Source organism: Rissa tridactyla, chromosome 1, assembly GCF_028500815.1.
Source record: "Rissa tridactyla isolate bRisTri1 chromosome 1, bRisTri1.patW.cur.20221130, whole genome shotgun sequence".
In the NCBI taxonomy this organism is placed as follows: Eukaryota; Metazoa; Chordata; class Aves; order Charadriiformes; family Laridae; genus Rissa; species Rissa tridactyla.
Genome location: NC_071466.1, coordinates 13,963,270 through 13,991,207, shown reverse-complemented (window position 1 = coordinate 13,991,207; position 27,938 = coordinate 13,963,270). Strand labels below are relative to the sequence as shown.

Here is a 27,938-nt window from a genome sequence, read left to right as displayed (position 1 = left end):
ACAAAAAATGTAAATAAATGGATGTAGGTTTTAAAGGGTTATTGTTCTGTGGAGTCTTACAGGCACAGTGTTCTACTGGGTGCTTGGTCTAAAATCAGATTCTTTCACTCTGGATTTAGTTTCTTCAGAAGTCGTCTTGGATTTCTACTGTTTGTTCTGCTGACCTGCAAATATATTTTAGAGGCAAGAGATTTAGTCTGTAGCAGTAAACAAAACTTCTCAATGATCTACTATGACCTATACACATAAAGGATGTGTAACTTCCATTTGTGTTGTATGGGGTAGTATATTTAACAATAGTAATGTTTTTCTTTATTGTTGTCTATATTAAGTTCAAATTTGTTGCTTTGAATCTTATTTTTTAAAAAAGAATTTCTTTGTTTCCAGGCGTATACTCAGACAAGTGAATGTCTGCCTAATAACTGGGTTAAAATAAATGCCTTTGATCTGGTAAAAAAAGCCAGTCATAGAAGATAATTAATTAAGTCTCCTACTGTGCTCTGGTTTGCAATTCTGTGTGCAATTTTGCTGCAGTTGTGACCAGCTACCACCTCAGAGAAAAGCTGATGGCAGTAGTCTTGGAGCTTTGGAAGGCCTGGCTGTATTTTTGAGATGCATTAGATGAACTTTCTTCCTTTAAGGACTGTCAATTTGGTCAGCGTTTTAGAAGTACAGCAGTGTGGTAAACTAATAGCAATAAAACCAGTTACACAATGCAAATACTGTGCAGTGAAGGTTGGCAAAGACTGTATCTGTAAAAAGAAACGTATACAAGATGTTTGTTTTAATTGAATGCAACTTTAAAAAGTTTTTTAGTGGGACATTTGGGGAAAATTGCCTTCTTTCTCTGTGGTCAAATAGACCCATTTTCAACATTTGGGTAAGGTGAAATCTTCCTTCTCACTGGAACAGCTGGTGCTGCATTCTTCACATAAGGAAATTCCCTGTAAAAACATTGTTTTGACACTTACCAGCTTGGCGCATGAATATTGTCTGGCTGCTTCTGCTTAGCTGTGTTTGAAAGAAGCACATTTAAAGACATGGCTGAAATCCTGCCATCCTATTAACTTTTATTGACCATCAAGTCTTAATTCATTTCAACCTGTAGACCAACGGTGATGGGCAGGTTAACGAGACGTGTACTCAAGGCAGAATGTAGGTAATCATAATATGTATGTGGCAGAAAGTGGTAGGTGTGCAGAAGACTTTCAGTTCTTGCATGTAGTGACTGCAGAAGAGCCGCTGCTCCTTTCAAATAGGAGGCTCTGTCTGTTTGGACTCAAGTTTTGTATGAAATGGCATTGCCTTGTACATCAAGACACTTCGAAAATAAAACTTCAGTATGGTTTTTCAAAGTATTTTTTAATGATGTATTGCTTTTCTGTCGGTATCAGTGATAGCTCGCGGCTTTCAGGTGGGAAGGTAATTGAGTATGAAATTGGGGTGTTCTATTGCGTGACACTTGAGGAAATAGCAGAATGGTGTGGGGAAATAGACACTAAAAAATATGTAGTTTATACCTCCCCAGGACTTGGAAATAAATATTCAAACCACTATGATAAACATATTTAGACACTGTTTTTTCGCTGAAAGGATGGTCAGGTACTTTACCCAAGTGGCTTAAGTTAAAATAGTGAGGGCTGTATTAAATTCACTGTTGCCTTCCTTTTGGGGTAAGGTGATTGCGTAGTGTGGAAGACCTTGCAGTGATGAAGGAGCACAGCTAGGCTTGAAGTGGTCTCAAGTTGGAATAAGAAAATATGCCAAGAGCATATGCTTACAGTTGTTTTTCTCAGTTGTGAGGTTGGGTGGGGGGTGTGTGTGTGTGTGTTCAGAGAACTCCAGTGTCATTTTTGGCGGTTTTGTGGGTCTTCCTGAATCTTGCCAATGAATCTTGAGATGGGAGACTGTCTGGAGAAAGGTTCAGGTACAGAACAGCATATACCAAAAGGCATAAGGAGAAGTTACACAGAAGATTTTATAGACGTTTGTACTGTGTACAGAAAAAACGAACAGTTACGAGGCTGAGAAGAAATGTAATGTCATGGGGGCAAGCACACGAAGGTGAAAACAATCAAACCTGAAGTATCTATGTGTTATTTTGATATGGAGATAATTTAGTGGATCCAGCAGAGAATGAAGAAACGGAAAAAGAAGAAATTATTGTAAAAGTTGTCCATGCTTGAAGATCATTTATATCGGAAATCATGTAAGTGAAAGCTCAAGAAATAGCATGAGGACAAAATATTCCATTGCAAAAATTCAAGGCTGGTAAAGGTTACTGGGTGTGACTCATGCATAGCAATAGTTTTTGCTTATGAAGGGGAACTTGTACTCACTGTGTTCCAGCAGTATGTGATTGGAAATGCAAAATCTTTCCTCCGGCAAATTTTAGAAAAGGACTGTTATGATACTGCTGCTAGCTTATGAAATGGTATAAAATTGCCACTGTATGTGATCTTCCTCTACTCAGCATTCGTGAGACCCCACCTGGAGTACTGGGGCCAGCTCTAGGGCCCCCAGAAGGAAGAACATGGACCTGTTAGATTGAGTCCAGAGGAGGGCCATGAAGATGATCTGAGGGCTGGAGCACCTCTCTTCTGAGAACAGGCTGAGAGAGTTGGTGTTGTTCAGCCTGGAGAAGAGAAGGCTCTGGGGAGACCTTATTGCGGCCTTTCAGTACTTAAAGGGGGGCTTATAAGAAAGATGGAGATAGACTTTTTACCAGGGCATGTAGTGACAGGAGAAGGGACAAGGGTTTTAAACTGAAAGAGGGTAGATTTAGATTGGACATAAGGAAGAATGTATTTTTTTTGATGAGGGTGGTGAGACACTGGCACAGGTTTCCCAGCGAAGCTGTGGATGCCCCATCCCTGGAAGTATTCAAGGCCAGGTTGGATGGGGCTTTGAGCAGCCTGGTCTAGTGAAGGATGTCCCTGCCAATGGCTGGGGGGGTTGCAGTAGATGATCTTTACATCGTAAACCTTTAAAAGTGTATATCGTCTATAGGTATGGACTGGAAAACTTTGCATATAACCTCTTTTGGTGGAGAAGCTGGTTATGATTCTTTTGAGTCAGTATAGTGGGTCACATGATCGGTTGCAATCTCGAGGAGTAAATGGTATGGTGAAAATTCTATGTGAAAGATAATTCTTAAAAACTGCATCTAGTCGTGTAGACATCTCCTTAAAACTCAAGTTAACCATTACCAGTAGCAGGCAGGGTAGTAGTCTACCACCCAAGTGTCCTGCGGTTTCTCCAGGAGGTGTCCCTGAAAAGCACAGTGGTTACTGGTACTTCAGAGAGCAAAGGGTTTCTTTGCCCCCAAGAATTGATATATTGGAAGTGGTGATGCATGAAGGGACTTAAGAATTTAAATAAACAAGGACATAGCGTAAAGGATGGAGAGGCAGGAACAGGCTAATGAACTGAGGGAGGGCTGGCTTTTTGGAGGGGATCACTGGTGTAAATCTTTCTGTGGGAGCTTTCTTCCTGTCCCTTTGAGAATGCTTATGTTTTCATTACTGCCATCATATTGCTCCTGAACGAAGATCAAGATACAAGTCAAACGAGGAAAAGATGAAGAAAAGGGGTAGTGGTCAGGCATTCAGTCTCACAGGTGAAGAGGCTGGCTTCGCTTTGATGGTTCAGTCTGGAAAGACAGCATATAATCCATTCCATGGGTTATCTGTCATCCTGTTCTTCTTGGTCTTCCGTGGCAAATACAGTGAATTTAAATAAATCAGGACAGAATGTATCGTCTGACCTGCATATAATCTTCCTTCTATTCCACTAATTCTTACATCCAAAAATGCTTTGCTTTTTGTCATATTCACTCAACTGCTGTGTGGGACAAATGATCTTATGGCTCAAGATAAGGCCAACCATGGGGATGGAAAGGTGAGTGTCTGCTGCAGACCAGCAGGCCAGGAAGAAGAGGTGGATGAAGCCTTCTTTAAACAACTGGAAGAAGCCTTCTGTTCACAGGTCACAGCTCTCATGGGGGACTCTTACCATCTAATACTTCCTAGGGAGGCAACGCGACAGGGTCCAAGGAGTTGAGGATTTTTCTGGAGTGCTTGTAGGATGAATTCTTTCATGCAAGTGCTTAATGAGCCAAATAGGGAAAATGCGTTTCTGTTTCTGCTACTCATGAATATGGAAGAAGATGGATGGCAGCCTTGGCTGCAGTGACAATGGATGATGAAGCTGAAGATCCTGAAAGCAAGGAAGGCGAGTTCCAGATTAAAGTTCGCTCCGTGAGGGTGAACGTATGCATTTCCAGGTCATCTTGGTGAAGAGTCTAGTAAGAGTATGGTAACCATTTTTGTTCTATTTATTTTAAATGGTAGAGTGGAAAATAAGAACTGAATTGTGTACCTCTCTAGTGTACACAGGGAAGAAACTTTTTTTTTTAATGATACAACCTAGAATTTACATAGGTGCTATGCATTAGTTTCTAAATAGCTGCTATTTTATTTTCCTGCCAGAGTAGAACCCAGAAAAATTCAGTGCATTTTGCCAGTCTGACTGTCAAGCACTTTCATTACTGGCTTTCAATGACACAAAATTCAGGTGTTCCTTTGCTGTTGTCAGGAGAGTTTGACCCATATGCTTTTAATTTTAACTACCTGCATAGGCTGCCTTCTGCTTTATAAGATAAGATTACACTTGTTCTACAGTTTTTCTTTTAAGTTCCTCTTGCTTAGGATTGGCTTCAGTGTCCTGCTGATGGGTTAGACGTCTTTGAGGTTTCATAAAAACCTTAATGATTTGTTGAATGGCTGCGGTGGGTTGATGCTGGCTGGACGCCAGGTGCCCACCAGAGCTGCTCTGTTACTGCCCTCCTCAGCTGCACAGGGGAGGAAATATAATGAAAGGCTCGTGGGTCGCAATAAGGAGGGGGAGAAATCACTCACCAATTACTGTCAAACAGACTTGACTTGGGGAAATAAATTTAATTTATTGCCAATTCTCCAGCAGGAGAAGTAAGAACAAATCTAAAAAAGCACCTTCCCCCACCCCTCCCTTCTTCCAGGGCTCAACTTCACTCCTGAGTTCTCTACCTCCTCCCCCTGAGCAATGCAGGGGAATGGGGGCTGTGGTCAGTTCATCACACGTCGTCTTTGCTGCTCCTTCCCCCTCACACTCTTCCCCTGCTCCAGCATGGGGTCCCTTCCACGGGAGGCAGTTCTCCATGTTCTTCTCCAATGCAGGTCCTTCCCATGGGCTGCAGTTCTTCCCGAACTGTTCTAGTGTGGGTCCTTTCTATGGGGTGCAGTCCTTCAGAGCAGACTGCTCCAGTGTGGGTCTCCCACAGGGTCACGAGTCCTGCCAGCAAACCAGCTCCAGCGTGGGCTCCTCTCTCTATGGGTCCACGGATCTTCCCAGGAGCCTGCTCCAGGGCAGGCTCTCCATGGGTCACAGCCTCCTTCGGTCATCCACCTGCTCTGGTGTGAGGTCCTCCACGGGCTGCAAGTGGATCTCTGCTCCACTGTGGACCTCCTTGGGCTGCAGAGGAACAGCCCACCTCACCGTGGTGTTCACCATGGGCTGCAGGGTAATCTCTGCTCTGGCACCCGGAGCACCTCCTCCCCCTCCTTCACTGGCGTTGGTGTCTGCAGAGCTGTTGTCACATATTCTCTCTTCTCCCCTGGCAGTAGTTATACAGCAGGATTTTTCCTCCTTCTTAACTATGTTATCCTGGAGGTGCTACCACCGTCGCTGATGGGCTCAGCCTTAGCCTGTGGCGGGTCCATCTTGGTGCCAGCTGGAACTGACTTCATTGGACATGGGGGAAGCTTGTGGCATCTTCTCACAACCTTCTACAGCCACCCCTATAGCCGCCCCCACTGCCAAACCTTGCCATGCAAACCCATTACGATGCCTGATTTTCAGTATGTTCTGTATTTCCTGTCTGGTTTTGTGTGTGTATCTTGTTTTCAAATTGAGTAGTAATTTTTATCAGATTGACCATAATAACTCCCCCAAACAAAACTCGTATTTGGCAGGTTCCTAAACCACTGTGTACTTTAAAGATGTCAGTTGTCCATACCTTCTTTAAAATGCATCTACAATCTCACCTGTGTTACAGGTTTCACAGGTATTCAGTTAGCATCTATATTTTTCTCACAAAATAAATAAGCTTAGTGTGGTTAAGGTATCTAATATTCACACAAACGATGAAATGTTTTTTTTCTTCCTGAATAGTGAATAATTTTTTTCATGTGGCTAATGTCTTTTGTGGTATTCTTCACTGTTTTGGGTTCCGTAAATAATGTAACAGTTCAGCAGGGTGTGCTCTTGCACACTCAAAAATGACTCAGTAATTTTTTTTTAAAATAGAAAATGCTAAAATCACAGGGGATTTCTTTTTTTTTTTTCGGTGAAAATGATGGAAGATGAGACATACACTTGCCTACTACAGTATCCATTCATAAAACGTGCTGTAAGATAAATAATCTTGTTGGTCTTGGTATGATTTGTTTTGCTTAACTGTAGTAGTTTAAAATTGTTTGTAATTTAATCAACATTAAACTGGCGTGAGCTGTTAGTTTTGCCTGAAAGGCAATTTTGTTCACCGCTGGCTGCTTGCTGTTTCTTGGCACTGTTATTTAGCTGGATGGTGGAATTGCGTTCGTCGACAGTGGTGGTAGTTTATGCAGCTTTTAAAAGGCTCATGAAATTGCAGCTTTCAAAGCGTGCAGCCGAAGTCCGTCATCTTGGCTCTCTCGCCAGTGACTGGAGAGATCTCACGTGGTACATGTCTTACCCATCCATTTGAGGATGGGGTGACTGGGGGGGTGCCCTTAGAATCATAGAATCATATTGTCCACCAATCCTTGTCCACCACCGATAAGAGTAGACTAAATGCTTGGTTTTGCAGTAGCTAATGGTGGGTAAGATGAATTGGATCTTTTTGTAACAACGGAGGACTTCTCTGTTTTACTCTGTGTTGGATTAGCTTGCAAAATGATCTAAACATCAACATTTTGGTGATTAAAAAGTTGGGTTTTATGATGAAAAACTGGAGGGTTTGGCCATGATAATAATGAGATGGTGTGCCACTTTAAAGGGAGAGAATTTCTTGAGCAAACTTGTGCTGTACATATCTATCTTCCTAAATCAGCTTTGTCGTTAGTAAGACATGTAAAAAGCACGGGAAGTTTGAGTCATGTTTTACTTCTAAACTATGAGATCGTTTCTAACGCTAAGGTAGTGTTAACTCTGTTGGACAGACATGGAAGTAATGAAGCCTTTAATTGAAGAACAAAATTCGGATGGCCTCTCAGATGAAGAGCATGAAAATAATTTCCTGCCGGTTGAGAAGCATTACCAGCTTGATAATGAAGAAGGCATTACGTACGTATTGCTCTGAAGTAGCAGCCTGTTAAAATTTGTTGCCTCGGACTTGTTTCTCATGAGGAGTTTACTGAACTTGTAAGGGCTTTTCTGCACCCGCAGTGCAGTTTTGTGGTTATACATCAGGACTTTGCATAGTTCTGCCAAAAAGTAGCCCGTTTTGAGTAAGTTCTCTGTTCTTTGGAAGCTAACAGTGTACTGGCTGTAAAATAATCCAGGGGTGCCCATTTGTAAAGTGTTTGGGTTACTGAACATCTAAGCACTATTTAAAGGAGGTCTTGATTGACTTATTTTTTTTGTAAAGAAACTTCAGAAGACTTTGGGAAGTTTGTTTAAAGTTTTAACTAGAAGAACTTGTAAAGGTGTTTTTTCCTTTTGATAAAGCTTTGGCTGTCAGACTTGTGATTTGCAGCTGGTAACGGTTTTGAGCGTTATTGATTCTAAAATAGCGCTGATGAAACTTGATAATTTTGACTCTGAGGCAAAATGGCAATAAAATTGCACAGAAAATAACCTTTCAGAAGCTGGAGGAAGGAACTGAAGATCAGACTTGTATGTTCTGTTCGAGGGAGCTCACATGTAGAGATGAATAAGAACATTATTTGAATGTGCTGGATATTCTTTAAAGTAGCTGGACTACCCTAAAGTAGCTGAAGCTCACAATTTATCCCTTTATTAATAAATGACAGAGGGTGTGGTTTTGGTCTTTCTTTTTTTTTTTTTTTCCCCCCTCTCCCTCCTTCCCCCCCCATCTCAGTGTAATTCCAATGTGACTTTTTATATGTTTATCCTCAGGTTTATACAAACACTTACGCACCTCCTCAAGGGAAACATTGGAACTGGGCTTCTTGGTCTTCCACTTGCGATAAAAAATGCTGGCATTGTGGTAAGAATTCAGTTATTTTTCATGGATTAGAAAAATTATCTAGAAAGATCTATAGATATGTGTCTGAGCCTGAAAAACTGAAATCTCGATACTTTTTTTTTTTTGTCACTACCGACTTCAACAGAGTTGTGTTCTATTTTTCCTCTTTAGTCTGGTGAAGTTAGTACTGAAGATTGAGTTGGGTTTTTTTATTTATTTTTTATTTAAATTACTACGCCACCCTGAAGACCTTATAGCATGTGTTGTATTTTTGCTTAGCCGAGGTGTTTTTCTGGTGAAAACAAAAGCTTTGTCATAAAAAAGAAAGATTTTGACTCACTGGGCCTCCTATGATGTCTCATGGGAATTGTTATTATGGGATTGTTTTATCTTTGTCCGAACTGCTCTAGGGACAGATCGCGTGTCCTAGGATGCAACATCAGCTTGTTAAATTGATCTTGTGTTTCTGCAGAAACAGGGTATAGCACAACTTGTTTATACCGGTAACAAGGAATGCATTTCCTAAGGCAGGGTAAATTTAATCAAGTGAAATTTTCACCTTATGACTAAGTAATCCTGTAATTCTGTATTACAGCGTGTTCAGTTTAAGAACGAAAGTTACACGTGAAAAGCCAGTGCCTTCTGTGAAAACATTTGGTCAGACTTCTACTCTGAAATTATTTAATTTGAAAATTATCTATAACTTGTAAAAGTAGAAGTTGTGTGGTTTGGGCATTTTTCTTTTTTTAGTACTGCAGGTCATCAAGTCTACTAATGTAAGGGAAAGAAACTTTTATTGTCATTGCCACTGTAAAGTGGTTGAAACCATTGTTTTGAATTCTGCAGTATAAGCAGTCTTCTCTCTTGACAAATTTTTTTGGCAAATATCTTAATGCAGCTGTTAGAGGAATAAAGTTGTTCATACCCGCTTGGTTTTTATGGCTTGATTGTCCCTGAGTAGCCTTCTGTCACGTAATGAGCTAAAAGTAAGGAATGCCGTAAAACATCAGTTGCAAATTCCCCTCTGAGAGGGGAAAAACAGTTGCATAACATTTTAAATTCTTATTTTATTTGCTACAGTGTGAAGTTTTTGCATGTAAAGATTTTCCCCCAGCATATTTTCATGAAAAATTATGTTTGTCTCCTGTGTCCTCCCTTTCTTTTTTTTTCCGCCCCCCCCCACCAGATTGGACCGATCAGCCTCGTGTTCATAGGAGTTGTATCTGTTCACTGTATGCACATCTTGGTACGTTGCAGCCACTGTCTATGTCAGAGGTAAATGTGAAACTACTAATTCTGTTGCTGAATTTTGAGTGTTATTTTCTTCTTTCTTCTTTTCTATTTGTAATTTTTGGCCTACAGAATGTCCTGATGCTGTAGCAGTTTCTTCAGATCAGAATCTCCTACTTCAATGAAACAACACTCACATTCTTATTGTGCAGCTCTGAATGATAGCTGTGCTTTGTGCAGCACTGCTTTAAGATGTTGTAAAAAATATTTCTTCTCTGCTTGGACACAAAATTACATTGGTGTAACTTGTGTTGCCTGACATCCTGTACCCTGTCTTAGCTGGCAAATAATCAGATCTTTCTCATTGCGGATTTAATTGCTTAGCTTCAGTCCTTTAGTCCTTTGCTATCTTCATAGCTTCTGAATCTCCATAGCTTTGAAAAGTGTCCAATTCATAAACAGCCAGTTTATAAGTACTTTATAGGAATAAAAGATAAACTATGAATTGCTGTTGATGTCTTTAATGACTATATGTGAGCTCGCTCTCTTTGGATTGTGACAACTTGATTCTGCAAAGTTACAGTGCTGAAAGAATGTGTTAAAATGATGCTAGTGAGCAGATAAACACGAGATATTCCTCCAAGCAAGATCTACAATGCTGGGGGGAAAGCAGTTGTTCAAATTTGACTGATAGAGTATTTGGATTAATAATGACTTTATTAAACATTTTTATATTACTATCAGGTGTTAGAAAAGCAGTGAGAGGGTCTTGTATTTAAAAAGTGCAATGAAGTTTTTGAAATGAATAGAAACACAAAGCTGTTTGTGTCCCTGTAGCTGTAAAAACTATCTTACAAGTTTAATGTGATACTGTGCTGTGAAGGGATCCTGTCAGTCCTGAATTCTTCGCTTTTTTTCTCTGTGGTTTTGAATGGCCTTTGAAGATGTACGTGAGACTCAGATCACTGAAACAATTGCGATTGCTTGTCCAGGAAAATCTGCTGAATCCTGTTGAAGTTCTCAGTGACTTTTAGATTTGAGATGAATTGCTTAAGCTGATGATATAAGAATCTAATTTTGGATTAATTTGTCAAGAAACTTGTTCTGTAAGAGACTGATTTAGTACTACTGAATTAGGGGGAAGCAGCTTTGTGGCTCACATGCTTGTAGGGTGCTGAAAAGCCCTTCCTGGGGAAAAGGAAGCCCAAACGATACCTCTAAAATTCAGCAGCGGCAGAACGGTGCCACAGGTGATTACTTACTATAACCCTGCGAGGTCACCAGCATTTTCAGGGTAGGGACGTAGCCCCTCATAGTTTCTGGTAACTCCATTCTTTCTTCGCTCTCCGATTTCAGGATGAAAAAAGCCTCGCTGGGGTATAGCGATACAGTTAGTTACGCCATGGAAGTGGGGCCTCTGACTGCTCTTCAGAAACGAGCTTCTTGGGGACGGTAAGTTTGCATTAGAATTTAATTTAATAAATTCACTATTAAAAAACTAATGACTATACTTGGAATGCTTAGGAGCTTTCCGTTTTAGTCAGATGTTACCTGCTTTAAGAATGTGTTCTGTGTGCTTGAAATATGCGCTGCGTGCTCTTTTAAATGCTTTAGCCCTCTTTTAAAAAAAAAAAATACCATTATTTTTTCTTTGCCATTGGTTGCTGTATAGCTGTTTTGGTTTGTTTATTGTATGACTACACAGCAGTGAAACTCAGAAATGTTATTCAATGTTAATTTAAAGTGGTTACACACTTGAGAAAGAATTCTTTTTGGTCCTGTTATTTTCAAGGATGCAGCATCTTGCATCGTGTTTTGGCTACTGCGTTGTTTCAAATAGGAAAAAGGTGAGCTAGTCTTTTCAGGTCTTTTGTGATGACTTCATAGGAATGGACTAGAGCTCAATTAGAGGGAAAATTGGTTTGTAGTGAAATATAATGACAATTCTGTAATGCACCAAAGAGTTACAAGCCGGAAACGACAATTTGATTTCCGGAGACACTGCGCTGCAGCAGATCCATTCCGTGAGGCAGATCTCTGCTGTGTGCCTGACGAGCAAAGAGTTTCATTACAGCATGTCTTCAGGCCACCACGGTGTATAACATTTTTTCAAAACAATCTGAACCATAGTTTAGAGTGTTTTTGCAATGAGATACAGTGTCTGAATGCGTATTTGGATACGTTGATACAGACGCACTTAGTAAGATGTGAAAATGTTTATTATCTTGAATTGCTGAAACTTAGATAACTTAGACTGTGTGAGTCATTTCATCTCTGGTCCTGGTGGAAAACTGCTGTGTTAGAGGTTAACGGATGCCGGCAGAATTTGTGTGTGCATTGAGTATGTATGTCTGTTGTTTATATTTGTAACACATTGTTAAGTCTTTGAATTTCATTTTATGCTGCTTTAAAATATGAGTACCTTCCTCTTTTTTCTTTTTTTTTTGAGAAACTTTGATGCCTACCTTAAAAAACGGACACATACAAACCCACCCTGTTTTGCCATAAGAGGAACGTGCACTGCAGTGCTCGTGAGATTGATGTGGCATTTGAATCTAGCGTTTTGACTACTGTAAAAAGGAGCAGCAATTGCATATTAGGTAGAAAAGGGTTAATTGTTTGGATCCTAACTGTAATGTTTGTTTTTTATTCCTCAGGTATATTGTCGACTTTTTCCTAGTGATAACACAGCTGGGATTTTGTAGCGTTTATGTTGTGTTCTTGGCAGAAAATGTGAAACAAGTGAGTAGTGTTACTGTATGGAAACAGTTATGGGTAAAAATTTTTTTTCCCTCACTTTATTTCCTAAGTCCAACAGAACTACTTGTAAAATGTGAAGTTGAGAGATGCACAGAATGAGTTCTACCACGGTTTCCACAAAAGAGCTTTTGGTGAAAAGGAGTGATGTGCGAGGTGAACTAAATTCAGATTTTGTGCAAATATTTGTGGCTACATTGTCCTCTGATTTGTTTGTTGAATTTAAAAGTGAATTGTGACAATGATAGAAAATAAGGCTGAAACTGGTCCAGGAGCCAGTTGTCCCTGAATTTATTTATTTTTTTTTTTCCGGACCTTCTGCTGACTCTTTTTTTTCCCTGACCTTCTGGGCATGTTTTTCCCTTTTCATGTCACTGGAATCTTTCTTTGTTTCTTGCTTAGTCTCTTCCCTTTTCTAGAATAGTCTCATCTGCCACAAAATCCATTGTATCTAAACCAGTCCTGATTTTTGTTCTTAAAAATGTCTAGCATTGAAATTTCCACAGCCGTCTCAGTAGTCAGTTCCAGTGGTTTCTTATCTGTTAGACACCTTTTTCTTTGTAGAAACTTAACATTTCTTAATGTTGCAAGTCCTTTATTTCACACTCTAGCTAAAAGTAATTTATTCTTCTCTATTTGTGGATATCTTTTATGTTTTTGAATATTGTTATCATGTCTCCCCTCTATCTGATAGAGAGGAGATATGACAGACTCTAATAAATCTTCTTGCTTTTCTGTGAGTGCTCTGCAGTTGGTTACATCTCTCTTTTTTTTTCCCAAGTTTTAACCCTGAAGTTGGTTATGCTGCTCTAGTTGAAGTTTTGCTTCTGACCGATAGAGCTGAAAGGTTATTTCACAGGTCTTACAGATCGTATTCCGCACTTGACACTTCAGTTTAATGGTCGTTTTGCAGGACTGTGTCATTATTGACTCATGACTGACTTGTGATCCATTGTGATCTCTCAATCCTTTACTGCAGAGCTGCATTCTAGGCGATTCTTCTGGCTCTTCTTTCTGTAGAGGTAATTTCTGTTTACCTATAGCATCCTTTATTTTTCCTTACTGGATTGATTTTATTTTTTTTTTTAACAGTTCTCAAGGCTGAATTTTAATCCTGTTCTTCAGTATTCTTTCACTTTCCATCTGGAATAGATGTTTAAACCCTGCTTGTTATATCTGTGTTATTAATGAAAATATTAAATAGCACTGCTCATGTATTTCATGTGGCTTACTGTAAATACTATTGCACATATAATATGTAGTTTTAAACATGCGCAAACACATTTCAATACGCTGTAGATTTTTAAATAGATTGGATGTTAATTATTAGAAAAATACTGTGATTCGTTTGAGTTGATTTATGTAAGGATGTCTAAAAATCAAATACTTCGTCATGCTGTATTTATGAATAAGTCAATTAAAAATTGCAAATGAATCCTCACAACCATAAATGCCTATAGTTTCTCCCAAGTAACCCCCAAACCTTTCAATAAAACCTGACTATCGCTTTTCTCCCTCACAACCATCCGTCACTGACAAAAGCAAACAAACCCACATCTATCCCTTTCATGCCAGCTACTCCTGCTTTCATTCATGTTTCTGTCTCATCCTCCAGCCCTTCTAAGCTCTTCTTTTTCTCATTGGTGGAGACTCTTCTGTTGAGGGGATCCCTGATGTCCCCTGGTCCTTCCTCTTTGTGCAGTCAGCAGTTTGTTTGTCCCAGGAGGTGATCCATGGGTGATCAGCCTGCACAGGGTGGCTGCTCAGAGAGGAGCCACAGGTTCTTTGAGCTTGTGGTGTTCTCTCCTCCATGCGCTTATTAAGATGCCAGTGTACTCTGCTGTGTTTTCTGCTCGTAAGATTATGATTCATTACTTGACATAAAGCTAATGAGGATGAATCCGAGCCTGTATCTAAATGTGTGCTTCTGTAATTAGAGAGGTTGGTGAGGAATAAGGTATGGCAGGTTACTGAACGTTAATCATCCATATGGACTCTATTCTCCTCAAAAGGTAGAATAAAGGTGTCTTGGCGTAGCTTAACTTACTTTAATGAGGAAGAAAAGTGTCCCGTGGGGCAGTTAGTACATAGAAGGTAGTATGTTTTTTTTCTTCCCCTTGTAAGTGAGTATTTATATTGTGCTTAAAAAGTATTCCAAGTTCTACGGATGACGATCTTGTGAAGATCACAGAATGGTAGGGGTTGGAAGGGACCTCTGGAGATCATCTAGTCCAACCCCCTGCCAGAGCAGGGTCACCCAGAGCAGGTTGCACAGGAACGCGTCCAGGGGTGTTTGGAATGTCTCCAGAGACGGAGACTCCACCACCTCCCTGGGCAGCCTGTGCCAGGGCTCTGCCACCCTCACAGTGAAGAAGTTCCTCCTCATGTTGAGATGGAACTTCCTATGGTCAAGTTTGTGCCCGTTACCTCTTGTCCTGTCACTGGGCACCACTGAGGCAAATTTGTGTATCACTGAGGCAAATTTGTGTATTTGGAAGTTGGATACTCTGTAATTTACATATTGAAAGAGAAAAAAAACCCAACACCCAGCTTTAAAAATTGCCGTCCCACTGTCACAATCTGTCTTAATCCCCGAAACTCCTATTTTACATCTGATGTCCTTTTGCTGGCCTTCTGAAGTGGGGATTTTTATTGCGTCCTTTGTAACGTAAGTTTTAATTGAAACCTTTCCTATCAAATACATATCAGACTAACTGGTTGTTATATATGTGTTTTGACCTTAAGGAAAAGGCAAGACTGAACACTTGCTGACTTTGGCTTTTGTAGATTTTGAAAAAAATCAAAATCTTCAGGAATGCTGTTGCTGCTTTCTTGAAGAAAAGTAGAAAGGTCTTATGGAAAAGCAACTTCTGCAAAAGCAGTGGCTGCAGAGACCCATGACATGTACCCCGCGAATGAAGTAAAGTCATCAGCAATTCAGAAGTCACACTTCCAAGTGTAGTTGGTTCAGATTGCCCTGGGCTCGCTCTTTCAGGAGGGAGATGGCTGTGGTTTTCTTTCTGTGATTTCTGTTGCAGGAATCTGTCCCGTAGAGGGCACCAAAGGACACGAATTGTTACTGCTTTAAATCTAATTGTTTGGAGTAGCGGAAGGATGAGGTAACGGGAACTAAGATGAAGGAAAACCATAATAATAATGTTACTATACCACTCCTTGACCAACACCTCTGGATTATGCTCTGTGCTCTTCTGATGTTGGGGTGTGCAGATTAAGCCTACTGCAACCAGTGGGAGCTTCTGCTGAGATCTTTCTTTGATCTTTCTTTCTTAGTTAAAACTAGTAGCAACGCAAAATTTAGTAGTCTCTTGGTTCCCTTTATTTACTATTTCAGAGAACTAAGATGTGACAAAGCATTTTAAAATGCTTCTGGCACATGAATGGAATATTCATCAGTCCAGTTTACTTTGAGGTGAATGTTTAGACACACAGTGGTGTGTGTGAGTCTAAATATTTATTTCATCTTTTGAATTCTGTGAAATGTTTGATACACCCTTCTCATTAATGGATATGCAGTATAGCTTCTGGTGCCTGTGGAATTATAACAATGTTGGCTGCATTACATTAGTGTTTTCCAGCCAGTTTGTGCTACAAGACTCTATTTCCAGTTATATCAAATTTCAAATGAAGCCTTTCCTATGAAGTATTTTCCTGGGGCACCAAAAAACCTCAGGTAGGTGGTGAAGTTCTGGTTAAGACTGGCAGTATGCAAATAAGAGGATTACAGGTGAAGGGGTTTGGAATTGGAGAAGAACAGGGAAACTGGAAAAAACAGCTGGATGTTGAGCGCAGTGTGACTGGAGCAGGAACACACTGGGATAGAAAGAAGAATCTGCGCCCAAAAGAGCGTGGTCCCCTTTCATGCCATAGTTACTTTGCTTTTCTGGGTTGAGCAACAGAAGACCTTAAATGAAGAGTCTTGTATTTGTCAACTTGCTTGTGAATGTTTGCTGAGTTCTCTGGAAAAGTGTCCTTTTCTCATTGTTTGCTGATAAAGCTAAAAAATGGAAACCTGTTCTAGCTGTGTGGGAGCACTTCATTAGATCTTTAGCACTTTCAAGGTGACCCATCAGTGGGATGCTACATAATGGAATTTTTGAGATTTTTTTTTTTTTTGATAAAAAGGAAAAAAAACAACCCCAAAGCTTAGGAAATTGTACTTAGACATAAAACTTGAAGTGTTAAAAATGTTACAAAGTTGAGTACTGAGTAATAATGAAATACCAGAACTAAATGAACGGTGAAACTTTTCTGTGGCCTTTTCATGCCAAATTACATGATTACAATATAGTCTTTATCTGCCTGATGACATGCTGGTTTTGTGCCAGATCTGACCTTGTCTATTTTACTGGTTGTTGCTCCGAGTTGAATAAGGAAGGAATTAGAAGGAACCAATGAGGTCAGAAACTACTGTTTTGGTCCCACTAAGTGATGAAAAGTTCATAGACTGTACGATCGAAGGAGTGGGTTTTGAGATACAGGCTGTTTGGATAACAGTGGTCTCAGTTGAAGAGACTAAGGAAACAGAATTATTTTTCTTGCTTCTGAGATAGTTCTTATAAGAATTCCGTGTTCATCAGTTGAACTGAGGTTTCTGAAGTCACTAACTGTGTATTAGTCATTTTCTGTGTACCTGACATTGGGAATCTGATAATCAGATTTGCACAAGTGGTTGATTTTCATGGATACAGCTGAAGTTGGTGGATGCTGTGCTTGGACTATGTAAATGAGACATTTGGCGTGGCACTCGCATAAAGAAAGCTGTTTCATGCATCACACCATCATGTAAGTTAATGCTTGAATAACTGAGGTGACTTCTGATGAAGTTACCTTGTGACTGGGGACATCACCAGCCTTCATAGTCGCTGTGCCTAGCGACTTCGGTGGCTGTGTACTGCCTTTCTAAAACCATAATGGTATTTCATCATGTGGTTTAGGGAAGTGTTTGTGGACCAAAATGCAGATAATGTGTGTTTGAATTGGAAGTTGATCAATATTCTAATTAGCGTGGTGTGTAGGACTAGGGAAGTGATCATCCCCATGTACTTGGCACTGGTGAGACCCCACCTCAAATTCTGTGTCCAGTTTTGGGCCCTTCACCACAAAAAAGACATTGAGGTGCTGGAGCCGGTCCAGAGAAGGGCAACAAAGCTGGTGAAGGGTCTGGAGAATAAGTTTTATGAGGAGCAGCTGAGGGAGCTGGAGAAAAGCTATTCTCCATCTGTTTAGCTTGGAGAAAAGGAGGCTGAGGGGAGACCTTATCGCTCTGTACAGCTGCCTGAAAGGAGGTAGAGAGGTGGGGGTCAGTCTCTTCTCCCAGGTAACAAGTGATAGGACAAGAGGAAACAGCCTCAAGTTGCACCAGGGAAGTTTAGACTGGATATTAGGAAAAACTTCTTCACTGAAAGGGTTATCAAACATTGGAACAGGCTGCCCAGGGAAGCGGTTTAGTCACCATCCCTGGAGGTATTTAAAAGACATGTAGATGTGGTGCTTAGCGATATGGTTTAGTGATGGTTTTTGTCAGTGTTAGGTTGGTGGTTGGACTAGATAATCTGAAAGGTCCCTTCCAACCTAGGCAATTCTATGATTCTGTGATTCACTGGGCTCTGTGACATACAAGATTTGTCTAAATTTGCCGATATTCTGATGATATTTCAGATGATGTTGCTTTGTTTAGGAAAAAGTTAGGTATAACGTCTGCTGTTCCTGGCGCAGCATGACTACCATATGCAGTGGTGCACTAGCAGGGAGCAGCAGGAGATTGAAAGTGATTGTTGTCCAGAATTGGAATCTGAGATTATATTAATTTTAATATTTAGAAGACTACATTGGACAGATAGTGAGTCATAGTCTGTCCTAACACAATCAGCAGTAAACTTGCACTGGGTTAAACAGCATATGAGAAAGAGTTGTGTGTTTGGTGCGGTTTTTTTTGGTTTTTTTTTAAGAAAAAAAGTCATCCTGCTGCTTTGTGTTTTGTTACTTGTTAGAACAGTTTTAAGTGTTACTGATTTTTTTTTTTTAAGTAATCTAGTAAAACATTTTCATAGTGATAGTAATGTTAGCCTGTACCTGAACAAATCAGTATAATCTCATCTTCATTAGAGCTTTCCTCTGCTGCTTTTTACTGTCAAATTTCCCACAGCCAGGTGCCCCACTCTAAGAGGGAGAATAATGATCCTTACTTCGAATAATTTTTGCGTTTTACTTTCCGACTCAGCTTTCTTCCACCCATCAGTCTCTCTTGCCTTTTTGTTTAGCTCTCCCACAAGATTAATATTTGCTGGATCTTATGTGGTGTCCTTCTGTGTCAGTGTGCAGAGTCACTATTCTGTCACGTCTCAAAATCCACCTCTGCGATGTGGGTATTTGCTGTGGCCTTCCCTAAACCCGTAAGTGGTACTGCCCTGACTGATGATGTTAAAGCTGCTTTATCGATATGAAGTTGATTTAAAGGTATATATACACCTACAAAAGGGAATAAAACTTTTCTTCTGTGCTTTTATATCAGTATTACCGTGTCCATAATATCAGTTACATGGTATATGCATGTGTGTGTATACATAAAATTCGCTCCCAAAGTATTTTAGTAATGTGAAAACCTGTGTATAACGGACTTAATGAAACCAGCTTGGCTGTCAGCAGTTGAACTGAAACTTTCTGAAGTTTCTTTTTTTTAAAATAAATTTAAATATTAATTTTGAAGTCATGGGCTGCACATCTTGCTGCACGCAACTAACAGCTAGTGGAGAGTAAATTTCAGAAACCTCCTCCTCACCCAGACGATATTGCTGTCCTTTGCAGTGTTACAGTTCACAGTAACCTCTTCATCTGATGGCAAGGTGGTCTCTAAAAGACTTTGCCTGGGATAAGTGTGTGCACTTTCAGCAGTTATTAGGGGATAAGTGGAACTGAAGTAACCATTTCACGTGTTATTTTTTTTTTCTCTATACAAGCCGTAATCCTCCATAGGATCGGCTTTGGGAAACAGGGCTGTTCCATGTAGGGCTCTGATTTTCTTTTTTTATTTATCTAAAGACTTATAGTGGAATAATCCTCTGGGGTTGGTCAAATCTCACTAGGGTGAAGATTATCACAAATAAATAAGGTTTGCTCCATTTTTATGAGCAGAGTTATAAAATACCTTCATACAATGACAGCTGTGACTACACCAAACAAAGATGGGTAGAGAGTAGGAATTACCCTGCTCTATATTGTCAAAGTCTGTCGCTCTTGTTCTCTGAAGACAGAGAAAGAAGTGAGTGTGGGACCAGATGAGAGTGCTGGGAGAAACCTGAAATCTTTGAAAGACCATACAGAGTCGGGGGAGGTCCTGATAACCGAGGAAAGGCAAATGTACTTATCTTCATAGAAGGCCAGAATAATAATTTGGAGAATTACAATCCAGTCAGCCTCTCTTCAGTCCCTTTGAAAGGAGTCTTCTTGGAGCACGTTTCTGGGCACACAAGAGAGAATAAGGTGACTGGAACCATCAGCATGGATTTACCAAGGGACTGACCAACTCGGTTGCCTTCTATAAGAAAAAAAGTCTGAGTTCTTACATAATAAGAAGGTACTAGATGTCAGCTTGACTTCGGCAAAGGTTTTCATGCTGTCACTGGCGATATCCTTGTGTCCAAGTAAGGCTGTTATGGTCTGGTTGGATGGATGGAGAGACAGACAAGTAGCTGGGGAGAAAAAAAAGCTGGTTGTATGGTAAAGCTCAGAGGGTGGTGGTCATGATCACGAGCCAGCAGCGCACCCTGACAGTAAAGGAAACCAACAGCATCCTGGGTTATACGAATAGGAGAATTGCTGGTAGATCGAGGGCAGCGTTTATCATCCTTTACTTTGCATTTGTTAGACCACGTCTAGAATACTCTGTCGTGTTTTGGATATCCTCAATACTGGAGTCATTGACAAACTGGAATGAGTTCAGGGGAAGGCTGCTGAAGTGATCGGGGCTGGGTCTGTGAGGGCTGAGTATGCACTTGTACGCTTGCTGGGATTGTGGGGTTGTACAGTCTTCCTCCGAGTTCAGTTCTATGTTAAGTGTAAGACTGTGGCTGTAGTAGGTGGTTGTCTGACAGTACTTAGGAGTCAAGAGTATTGTCTTCAGTTGTTTTGTTACATATTGATTTCCCATTTTTGTTCAAGTCTGTGCTACAAGGAACTAATTTTTTTTTTTTTTTTTTTTTTACTGTCTAAGTATCCTCTCATGCTCATCGGGCTGCAGGCGTTCTGCAGCATGAACTGATTAAGCACAGTCATATGCTGATTTGTAAGATGGCAAATGCAATGGGAGGGAAAATGAAAGGATACACTCCTAGGAAAAATGCATGATAAGGTTTAAAACAAATGGATTTGAACCGTTACCATTTTCCAAAAAGCAGAATAATCAACAGCTCTCGGTGTTTTGATTGTGGTCTGCACATAGTGCAGAATATGGTTCCACAAAACAAATTTTTGCAGTTATGGACACACTAACATTTCTCCAAAAGATGCAATGAGAGTTACGAATAATCCCAAACTCAATCTTCTGAATTGCACCATACGCAATTATTATAATGTTATATACAAAAAACCTAATATGCTTTCGCATCATGTGCTACTGTTTATCTATAGGCATGAATTTATATCAATTTAATGGATACAGGACTCTCAGCTCTCTCAGACCTCATGTTTTTTTTAAGTTGAGTTAACATTGATTAATAAAAGAGTGAAATTAATCAAAAATAGAATAACTTGAATTAAGATAAAGACAGGTAGGTTCATACTGTAGCATTATTTTGTATGAATGCTGCTATGATGTGGATGGAAAAGGCCTAAGGTTATTAGGCACTGAACTCCAGTACAATAGGAGTTGGTCATCTAATCCCCGTACTCTCCTGATGAAAATTCAAACGCTAATATTTAGGCCTAGATCCATCTTGCCTGCATTCGTTTTACCAAACTCTCCCTTTCTGAAAGGAATCTGATCTAAACTGCTCGTGTGGTTTTCCCCTTTGTGGTGGGATAAAGACACTTTCAGGTGTTTGAGGTCCCGATTTCATCATTTGTCTTAAGGATGAAACACTTGCTGGAGGTGCCTCGCCTTCCCCTCCGCACTGAGTCCCGGGGGCCTGAAACGCCAGGCGCTCAGCAGGTGAAGCAGAGGGACAAATTCCCCCATAAACAACCAGCGACTCAGCACTGCCACTGTTTAACGCATTTTCTTAATTTTTTTTTTCTTTTTTCCTATAGGTCCATGAAGGATTCTTGGAAGACAAGACTGCTCCCATAAATGTCAGTGCCGCCAGCAGTTCCTCTGAGAAAAGGAGCACCGATTTACGAATATACATGCTGTGTTTCCTGCCATTCCTGATCCTCCTGGTCTTTATTCGTGACCTTAAGAGCCTGTCCTTTCTTTCTTTGCTTGCCAATCTGTCCATGGCTGTCAGCCTGGTGATCATTTACCAGTATATTGTTAGAGTAAGTGTAAAAAAAGTTTATTATCTTTTTTTTTTTTCAGTGTGGCAAGTTGTATTTGTTGCATGTGGCAGTTGGTCTCTGATAAATATACATACTGACTGACAATTTCCGAAAGGCAGAATTATCTTGTATTTTATTGATGCATCTTCATATAGGGAGGTGCCTTAATACTTGAGACATGCTGTAAACAGACTTTTACACTACTTTTGAAAGAAAGGATAATATTGCTGCACTTAAGGTAATAAAAATAGGTATTTTAACAACTTGGAGTCCTTCAGTGGAAGAATATGTGAATTTTTATGGGTTTTGCAAGGTTTTAATCTGTGTTCAATCTTTTTGTTGCAAGGGAAGAACAGTTTCAACAGTGTTCATTTCTAGTGTTTCTCCAGTACAATCAGGAAAAATTTAAGACTTACCCTTTAAGAATACATATTTCAGACTCCTGTCTCCTGAGAAGTTGAATAGTTGCTGCGTTTTCTGGGTTGCTGCTATTTTTCATATTTGGATGCGTTTCATAATGGAACAAATGATGGCTGAAAAAAAATCACATCTAGAAAGCTTTATGTTTTTCTTTCTTATGATTTTTGAAAAGTGCTAAGTGATAGACACTGTTGCACACATGGTGTAGATCAGTGGTGAGTGCCACTGCTTGAGAAAGCTTTCACATGAGTGTGTGGAAGGAGTGGGAAGCGGAGGATGTGGAGGGAGGCAGAAAAGCCAGCGAGAGGGATTGGCTGGGCGAGGAGGCAGGAGAAGTTACACAGAAGAGAACGGGGGAGATAGAGAAAAATTAATTTTCTGCAGGTACTCAGCTTGTAGTAAAAAGATTTTCTTTTACTGTCCCTTATGGTTATACGTTATATCTGTGCAGTGCATAAGTTTGCGGATTAAGTTTGAAGCGTGAGCTTTCCCTTTTGTTTTAATTGATGCTCACTCACATACACCAGTGTGATACTTTTACATGTGAAGATTTCCAGTGTCAGTGATACGAATCTAGAATAAATGTAAGTGTCTGTGTGTGGGTGGGAAAGTGGCTATAAATGTGTGTAAAGGACTAAGTCTGGGAGGAAAATCAGGGATTGTAAATAGCCATGTATACGCCGCTGTCAACATGTACTGAGTTTTCTTTCCTGTAGCATAACACATCAGTCAAAATTGTAGGAACAGTTAATGCGCTTCATTTACGTAGCACTGTTTTGCTTTTCTTCAGGATATAGTAGATCCTCGAAAACTGCCTCCCATGGTCGGCTGGAAGAAATACCCGCTGTTTTTTGGGACTGCAATATTTGCTTTTGAAGGAATTGGTGTGGTAAGTGCTTTTCACTGACTCTTCAAAATACCCGAATCTGTGCTAGACAATGGGATACAGGTATTTTACTCCTGTTGTTATTGAGTTGTTTTTGTAAAAGCATGTGTCATGGTTTTGGCCAAAATGGCCAATGGCCGGTGACAGATGCTCCCCCCCAGCCTCTTGTGCATGGGGAGGAGGGGGAGAGATAAAGAGAGACTTACAAGTTTAGAAGAAACTAAAATACTTTAATGAAATATTAAGAACAGAATAAAAAGGAAAATAATGAAATAGATACAGTATATACAAAACTGTATTAAGCTCCCAGGATGATGTCACCGGCAGGCGCTGGGGAAGGCCCAATCTGGACTCAGTGATGGGTGGGAACTGGGTTGCAGAGTTGGAGTCAGGCACACACAGATTGGGATCAAAGGCAGATGAACAGACAGGGTCCTCCTTGGACGTCAGCCATTGAAGGAAGAGAGAGTTGACCCTTTGATCCCTTAGCTTTTATACTGAGCATGGGGCAGATGGGATGGAATACCCCTGGTGGTCAGTTTTTGGTCGCCTGTCCTGTCCGCTCCTCCCTGCAGGTGGGACCCCTCTATGCCCCTCCGCTTCTGACCCTCTAACAGGGCAAATAACAAAATTAGCTGACCTTGGCTGTTATAGCAACAAGCATAATCGAGAGTTTCTCTGCATACCGTTCTTTGGCACAAAGTGCCTTATCACTCTGAACGAACCGCTTTGGACACCACATGCTGTTAATTTCAGAGAGTTAGAAGAGGCCTAGATAAGAAATAAAATTACTGAACAGAAAGTTGGTTCTGTTTTACCTCAAACTAGGACAGCACAAATCTCCCATGTTGATATGAAAAGGGTTAATTTATCTTGTCAAATAAGGCAAAAGTTGAGGACACAATATCCCCATCAAAGGGGAGGTTGGTGAGTACCAGTTGCTACTTGGACACTTAGCACCTTCACAAATCACAGGAATGCCTTTAGTTCCAAATAGATTGGGACAATAGCGTAATAATAACTGGTATCATAATATGTTATATAATAATATAATACTCAGCTAATAATATGATGATAGTATAATTATAATGATTCATCAGCTTAGTTTTAGGCGATGAGTGTGTAAAAATGGAAACGTATTCAGGATCCTTCTTTTTCTTTGGGGTCATAGAGGATAAAGGGATTTATTAGAAATGTATTATTCTTCCTGCTTCAAACTTGTCTATATATGCGATTTGATAGAGATGGAGAAGATAAGAAAAAGGATAGAAATTTCAGAATATTTTTTTGATTCAGGGCCTCCTGACAGTGAACCTCAGTTCCTCATTGTTCCCTGAAAGATCTCAATTAAATAGATTTATCACTCCAAAGATTTAGTTTTTAAAAGTGGATCTCTCTTAATCTCTTACTCAGTTATTACTGTTTCTAAGGGTTTTCTGGTTGCATCTCACACTAGTAGAGTTCACAAGATAGTCAGCACTTCTGCTCTACATGGCACATTTTTACAAAAATAGCTGAAGAGGCTTCTGGGAATGGTAGGTCATAATGTCTTTAAACTACTGGGAAATTACTATACGCACTTTATTTGTTACTAATATAATTACATGCTTCAGCAAGTGGTACTGTATACTTAAAACTAAAAAAACCTAACACACTAAAAAAAACCCCATCCTCCAAATCCCAATCAAACCAACCCCAAACCAGTTTGCAGTTAATCTGAAATGATTGTCCGTCGTTCACATAGCACAGGAGAGATTTCAAATCTCTTCCCCCCGCCCCCCCCACCCTGGAATTTTCATCTCTGAATTAAACCAGAATATTTCAACCTGCTGCTGTATTATCACTGCCAGAAGAGCTGAATAGCAAAAGCTTTAGCTCCTTTTATGTTATAAAAGCGTGTTTTCACACACAGGATATGTGGATCTAGCAGCCACCGATCTTTGTTTCTCAAACTGTTCTCAGCTGTTTCTCAAACTGTGAACTGACCAATGCAGAGGTTTAGCTGCCATATATCAGAGTGTAACTGGACATCTTTCCTTTGTCCTCTGGGAGTTCTGTCATAGGAAATCAGCCATTTGTCTGGGATTGTCTGATGCCTTCAGGTCTTGGGCAAAAAACCCCACCACGGTCAGTGAATCAGACAGATTGGGCTATACTGAGCTTGTTGCTCTTAAACTGTAGTCGGTCTGGGACAGACGCACTTACTGCATGCGTGTCAATGCAAGTCATGTACAGTAGGTCTGATACGTACCCCAGTTGTATTAAATTTGTTGCTTGTAGCACATGGGTGTGTATTTGTAGCCAGGAAATCCCAAGTGAGAGTCCTGGGAGCCTCAGGAAAGGCTTACCATTTGGTATCGGTCGCTTATTGCATTATAGGTAGGGAATTGTTTTATGTTATTTACTGGCCTGTTAGATCCCACATTAGGCAGCTCCTTAAATTTACATCAGCAGTAGTTACACTGACTTCTGATGTGAACCTTTAAAGACCTTCAGAGAGCATTGAGCTTGACTGAATCCCTGGTTGTTACTAATGACACCTCCAGGAACTCCAAACTTTTTTCCTTCTTTTATTCAAGAGCATATAATGTAGGGTTCGTTTGAACTGTACCTTTAAAACATAAAAATATTGCTTGATATTATTAGATATTAGTATTACACGGGTATTGCGTATATGTCTGTAGAGGCTGTCTCGATTTCTTACTTGATCATAATTTGCTTTGAAGAGTATACTTAGTTTTTTCAATTTGTTACTGGTGTTTACAAACCAATGAAATGTTTATGTTCGTTATGGTTTGATATGCTTTCTGTGTGGCCGTTACACAAGACCATTAAAATAACGTTGCTACCTTTACAAATTAAAATTAATGTAAAAGTGAAAATCTAGAGCTTAATGTTTCTTCCTTATGTGCAGAATGATGTTAGTATGTCTCTGCTGCTGGGGGATGTGTTGACCACGCAGTGTCTGCTGTGCATTCTTACGCTGCAGTCGCGTCCACCATAGGGAAGATTTGAAGAAAAAAAATGATTTTATGGGTTTGAATAATCAGCACTAAATAAAGTTGTTGAAACACGAAACAAAAAAGATGAGCGAAGCAAAGCGGGGCAGACATTTCCACTTTACATGGCTAATATTTCATATGGTTCTTGTGGATTGATTTAATTGATAACTAGTTATTCCAGCTCAGTAAGTTACCATCATAGGCTGAACTGTGATATATCTCTACGTGTGTTTGTGACCTCCTGCAAATGTGAAGTGAAACACGTTAGTTTAAAATCCTTTCGTTGAGATGTAAGCGGATGTGTTTTAATTCACCTTACAAAGGAATTAAGAATACTTGCATAGTCAATGGCTGTTGTATAGCTGATGTGTGATAACTCGTTACCCTGTGCTTTAATTACTGTCGTTCCTATATCCATGTGGCTGTATTGTTCTGGTAAGGAAAAAAACCGCACTGTTGTAATTAGATTTTAGGTCCTTAGTCTGCTCTCTGGTTGCAGGCACTCAAAATGGATTTACCTAATCTTGATCTTGTTGTTAGAGACTTGATTTTTAGATTTTATTCTGAAATACCTTGCAAATAACACTTATTACTGTGAAGCTATCTGAACGTTGCATTATAAGCAGAAGCCTTAAGGTCTTAGTTTATGGTTGATTCATTTTATGCAATAAGTCGGCCGTAAACAGTTATGAGGCCTCACTTTTCCTTTTCCTTGATTCCAAACATACTTTATGGTAATTCACACTGTACTTATCTGAGAGCTGCCAGATTATTGAATGTTATGAACAGGGACAGCAAATGAAATTGAGTGGTTTCAGGTTGTTAAGTCATCTTAACCTGACAAGAGATGAAAAATGCCTTTGGTGTGGTTTCTCTGCCACCATTGTTCTGTGAAAAATGGACTTTCCTGCTAGGAATATTTAATGTTCAACAATTTGAGTAGAGGAATAAATGATCTATAGGGCACAGTATAAAATAGTCCACCTTAGCCATAGCAGTCAGGAGGATTTTGTTTTCAAAGAGATGTAATTGACTTTGTTTTCATTAACAGGGGAGTGCCTAATGTAGAAAGAAAATAATTGGCTGTTCATAATACCATGCTCAATATGGAAAAATGTTTGTCTGGTTTCTTTGAACCAAATAATAGAAATAGGGGAAATACTCTAGCACTGATTTGTTATTTTTTTTCATGCCACTGCTCCTAAAAGATATATATATATTTATGGTTTTTTTTCCTCTTTTAGTTTAGCACTTGTCATCACTTGGAGTATGACATAGTTCTATAGTTACTCCATTAAAACTAGTGATATTAATTAAACAGAGGAATCTAAAGTCGTGTTTGCTATGGGGAACGTGAGTCAGGGAGGTGCGGTGATTCAGCAGATTCCTAGTACGATTTTCTTCTTGATCTTGAGAGAGCGTATTTCTCTTTTAGATGGTGAGTGTAGGGACGTGGGTTTTGGTTAAAATCTGTTTTTTTTTAGGAATCACTAGCTGTCCCTGTGTAATAAGAAAATCACCAGTATGGAAGTAATTTGGAGTATTGTTGCTTTGGCTATAGTCGATACCTAGATAAATAGACTTTAAGAACCTTAATTTTACTGAATTGTGTCTGTAATGACTCTAAGAAGGAAGGGTCGCCTATTTATAATTGAAACACCGAATCTCAAATAAACCAAGTCAGTACCTAGAAACTAGTACTCCTGTAATGCTAAGAACTAGTTAAATGTTTCATTGGCCAGTGTTATATAAAAATTTTGAGATGTTTTCATTAAAACTAAAATTATTAATATGATGATGATATTAATGTGATGAATTGAGCTGTTCATATCTCTCTGCGAGTTCAGTTTAAACTCTTATGTGATGTCAGATTTGAACAATTTTGTCGTTTTCCTAAGGCCAGGCAAGTTGTTCGGTTGTTGCT

At 39.8% G+C, this 27,938-nt stretch overlaps 1 protein-coding gene across 4 annotated transcripts in view; it reads left to right on the top strand.

Annotated features, from left to right (window-relative positions):
* Positions 1-27,938, top strand: part of SLC36A4 (solute carrier family 36 member 4) — a 108,068-nt gene that overhangs the window by 6,117 nt on the left and 74,013 nt on the right. For 2 of the 4 annotated variants that reach the window (XM_054224804.1, XM_054224812.1), the window contains exons 2-8: positions 7,239-7,362; positions 8,158-8,248; positions 9,414-9,502; positions 10,814-10,909; positions 12,115-12,199; positions 21,479-21,706; positions 22,917-23,015. In XM_054224804.1, the coding sequence (XP_054080779.1) occupies positions 7,239-7,362; positions 8,158-8,248; positions 9,414-9,502; positions 10,814-10,909; positions 12,115-12,199; positions 21,479-21,706; positions 22,917-23,015 (812 nt within the window). Of the gene's footprint in view, positions 1-7,238; positions 7,363-8,157; positions 8,249-9,413; positions 9,503-10,594; positions 10,708-10,813; positions 10,910-12,114; positions 12,200-21,478; positions 21,707-22,916; positions 23,016-27,938 lie in introns of those variants that run through there. The other 2 variants (XM_054224819.1, XM_054224818.1) reach the window with 2 other exon arrangements.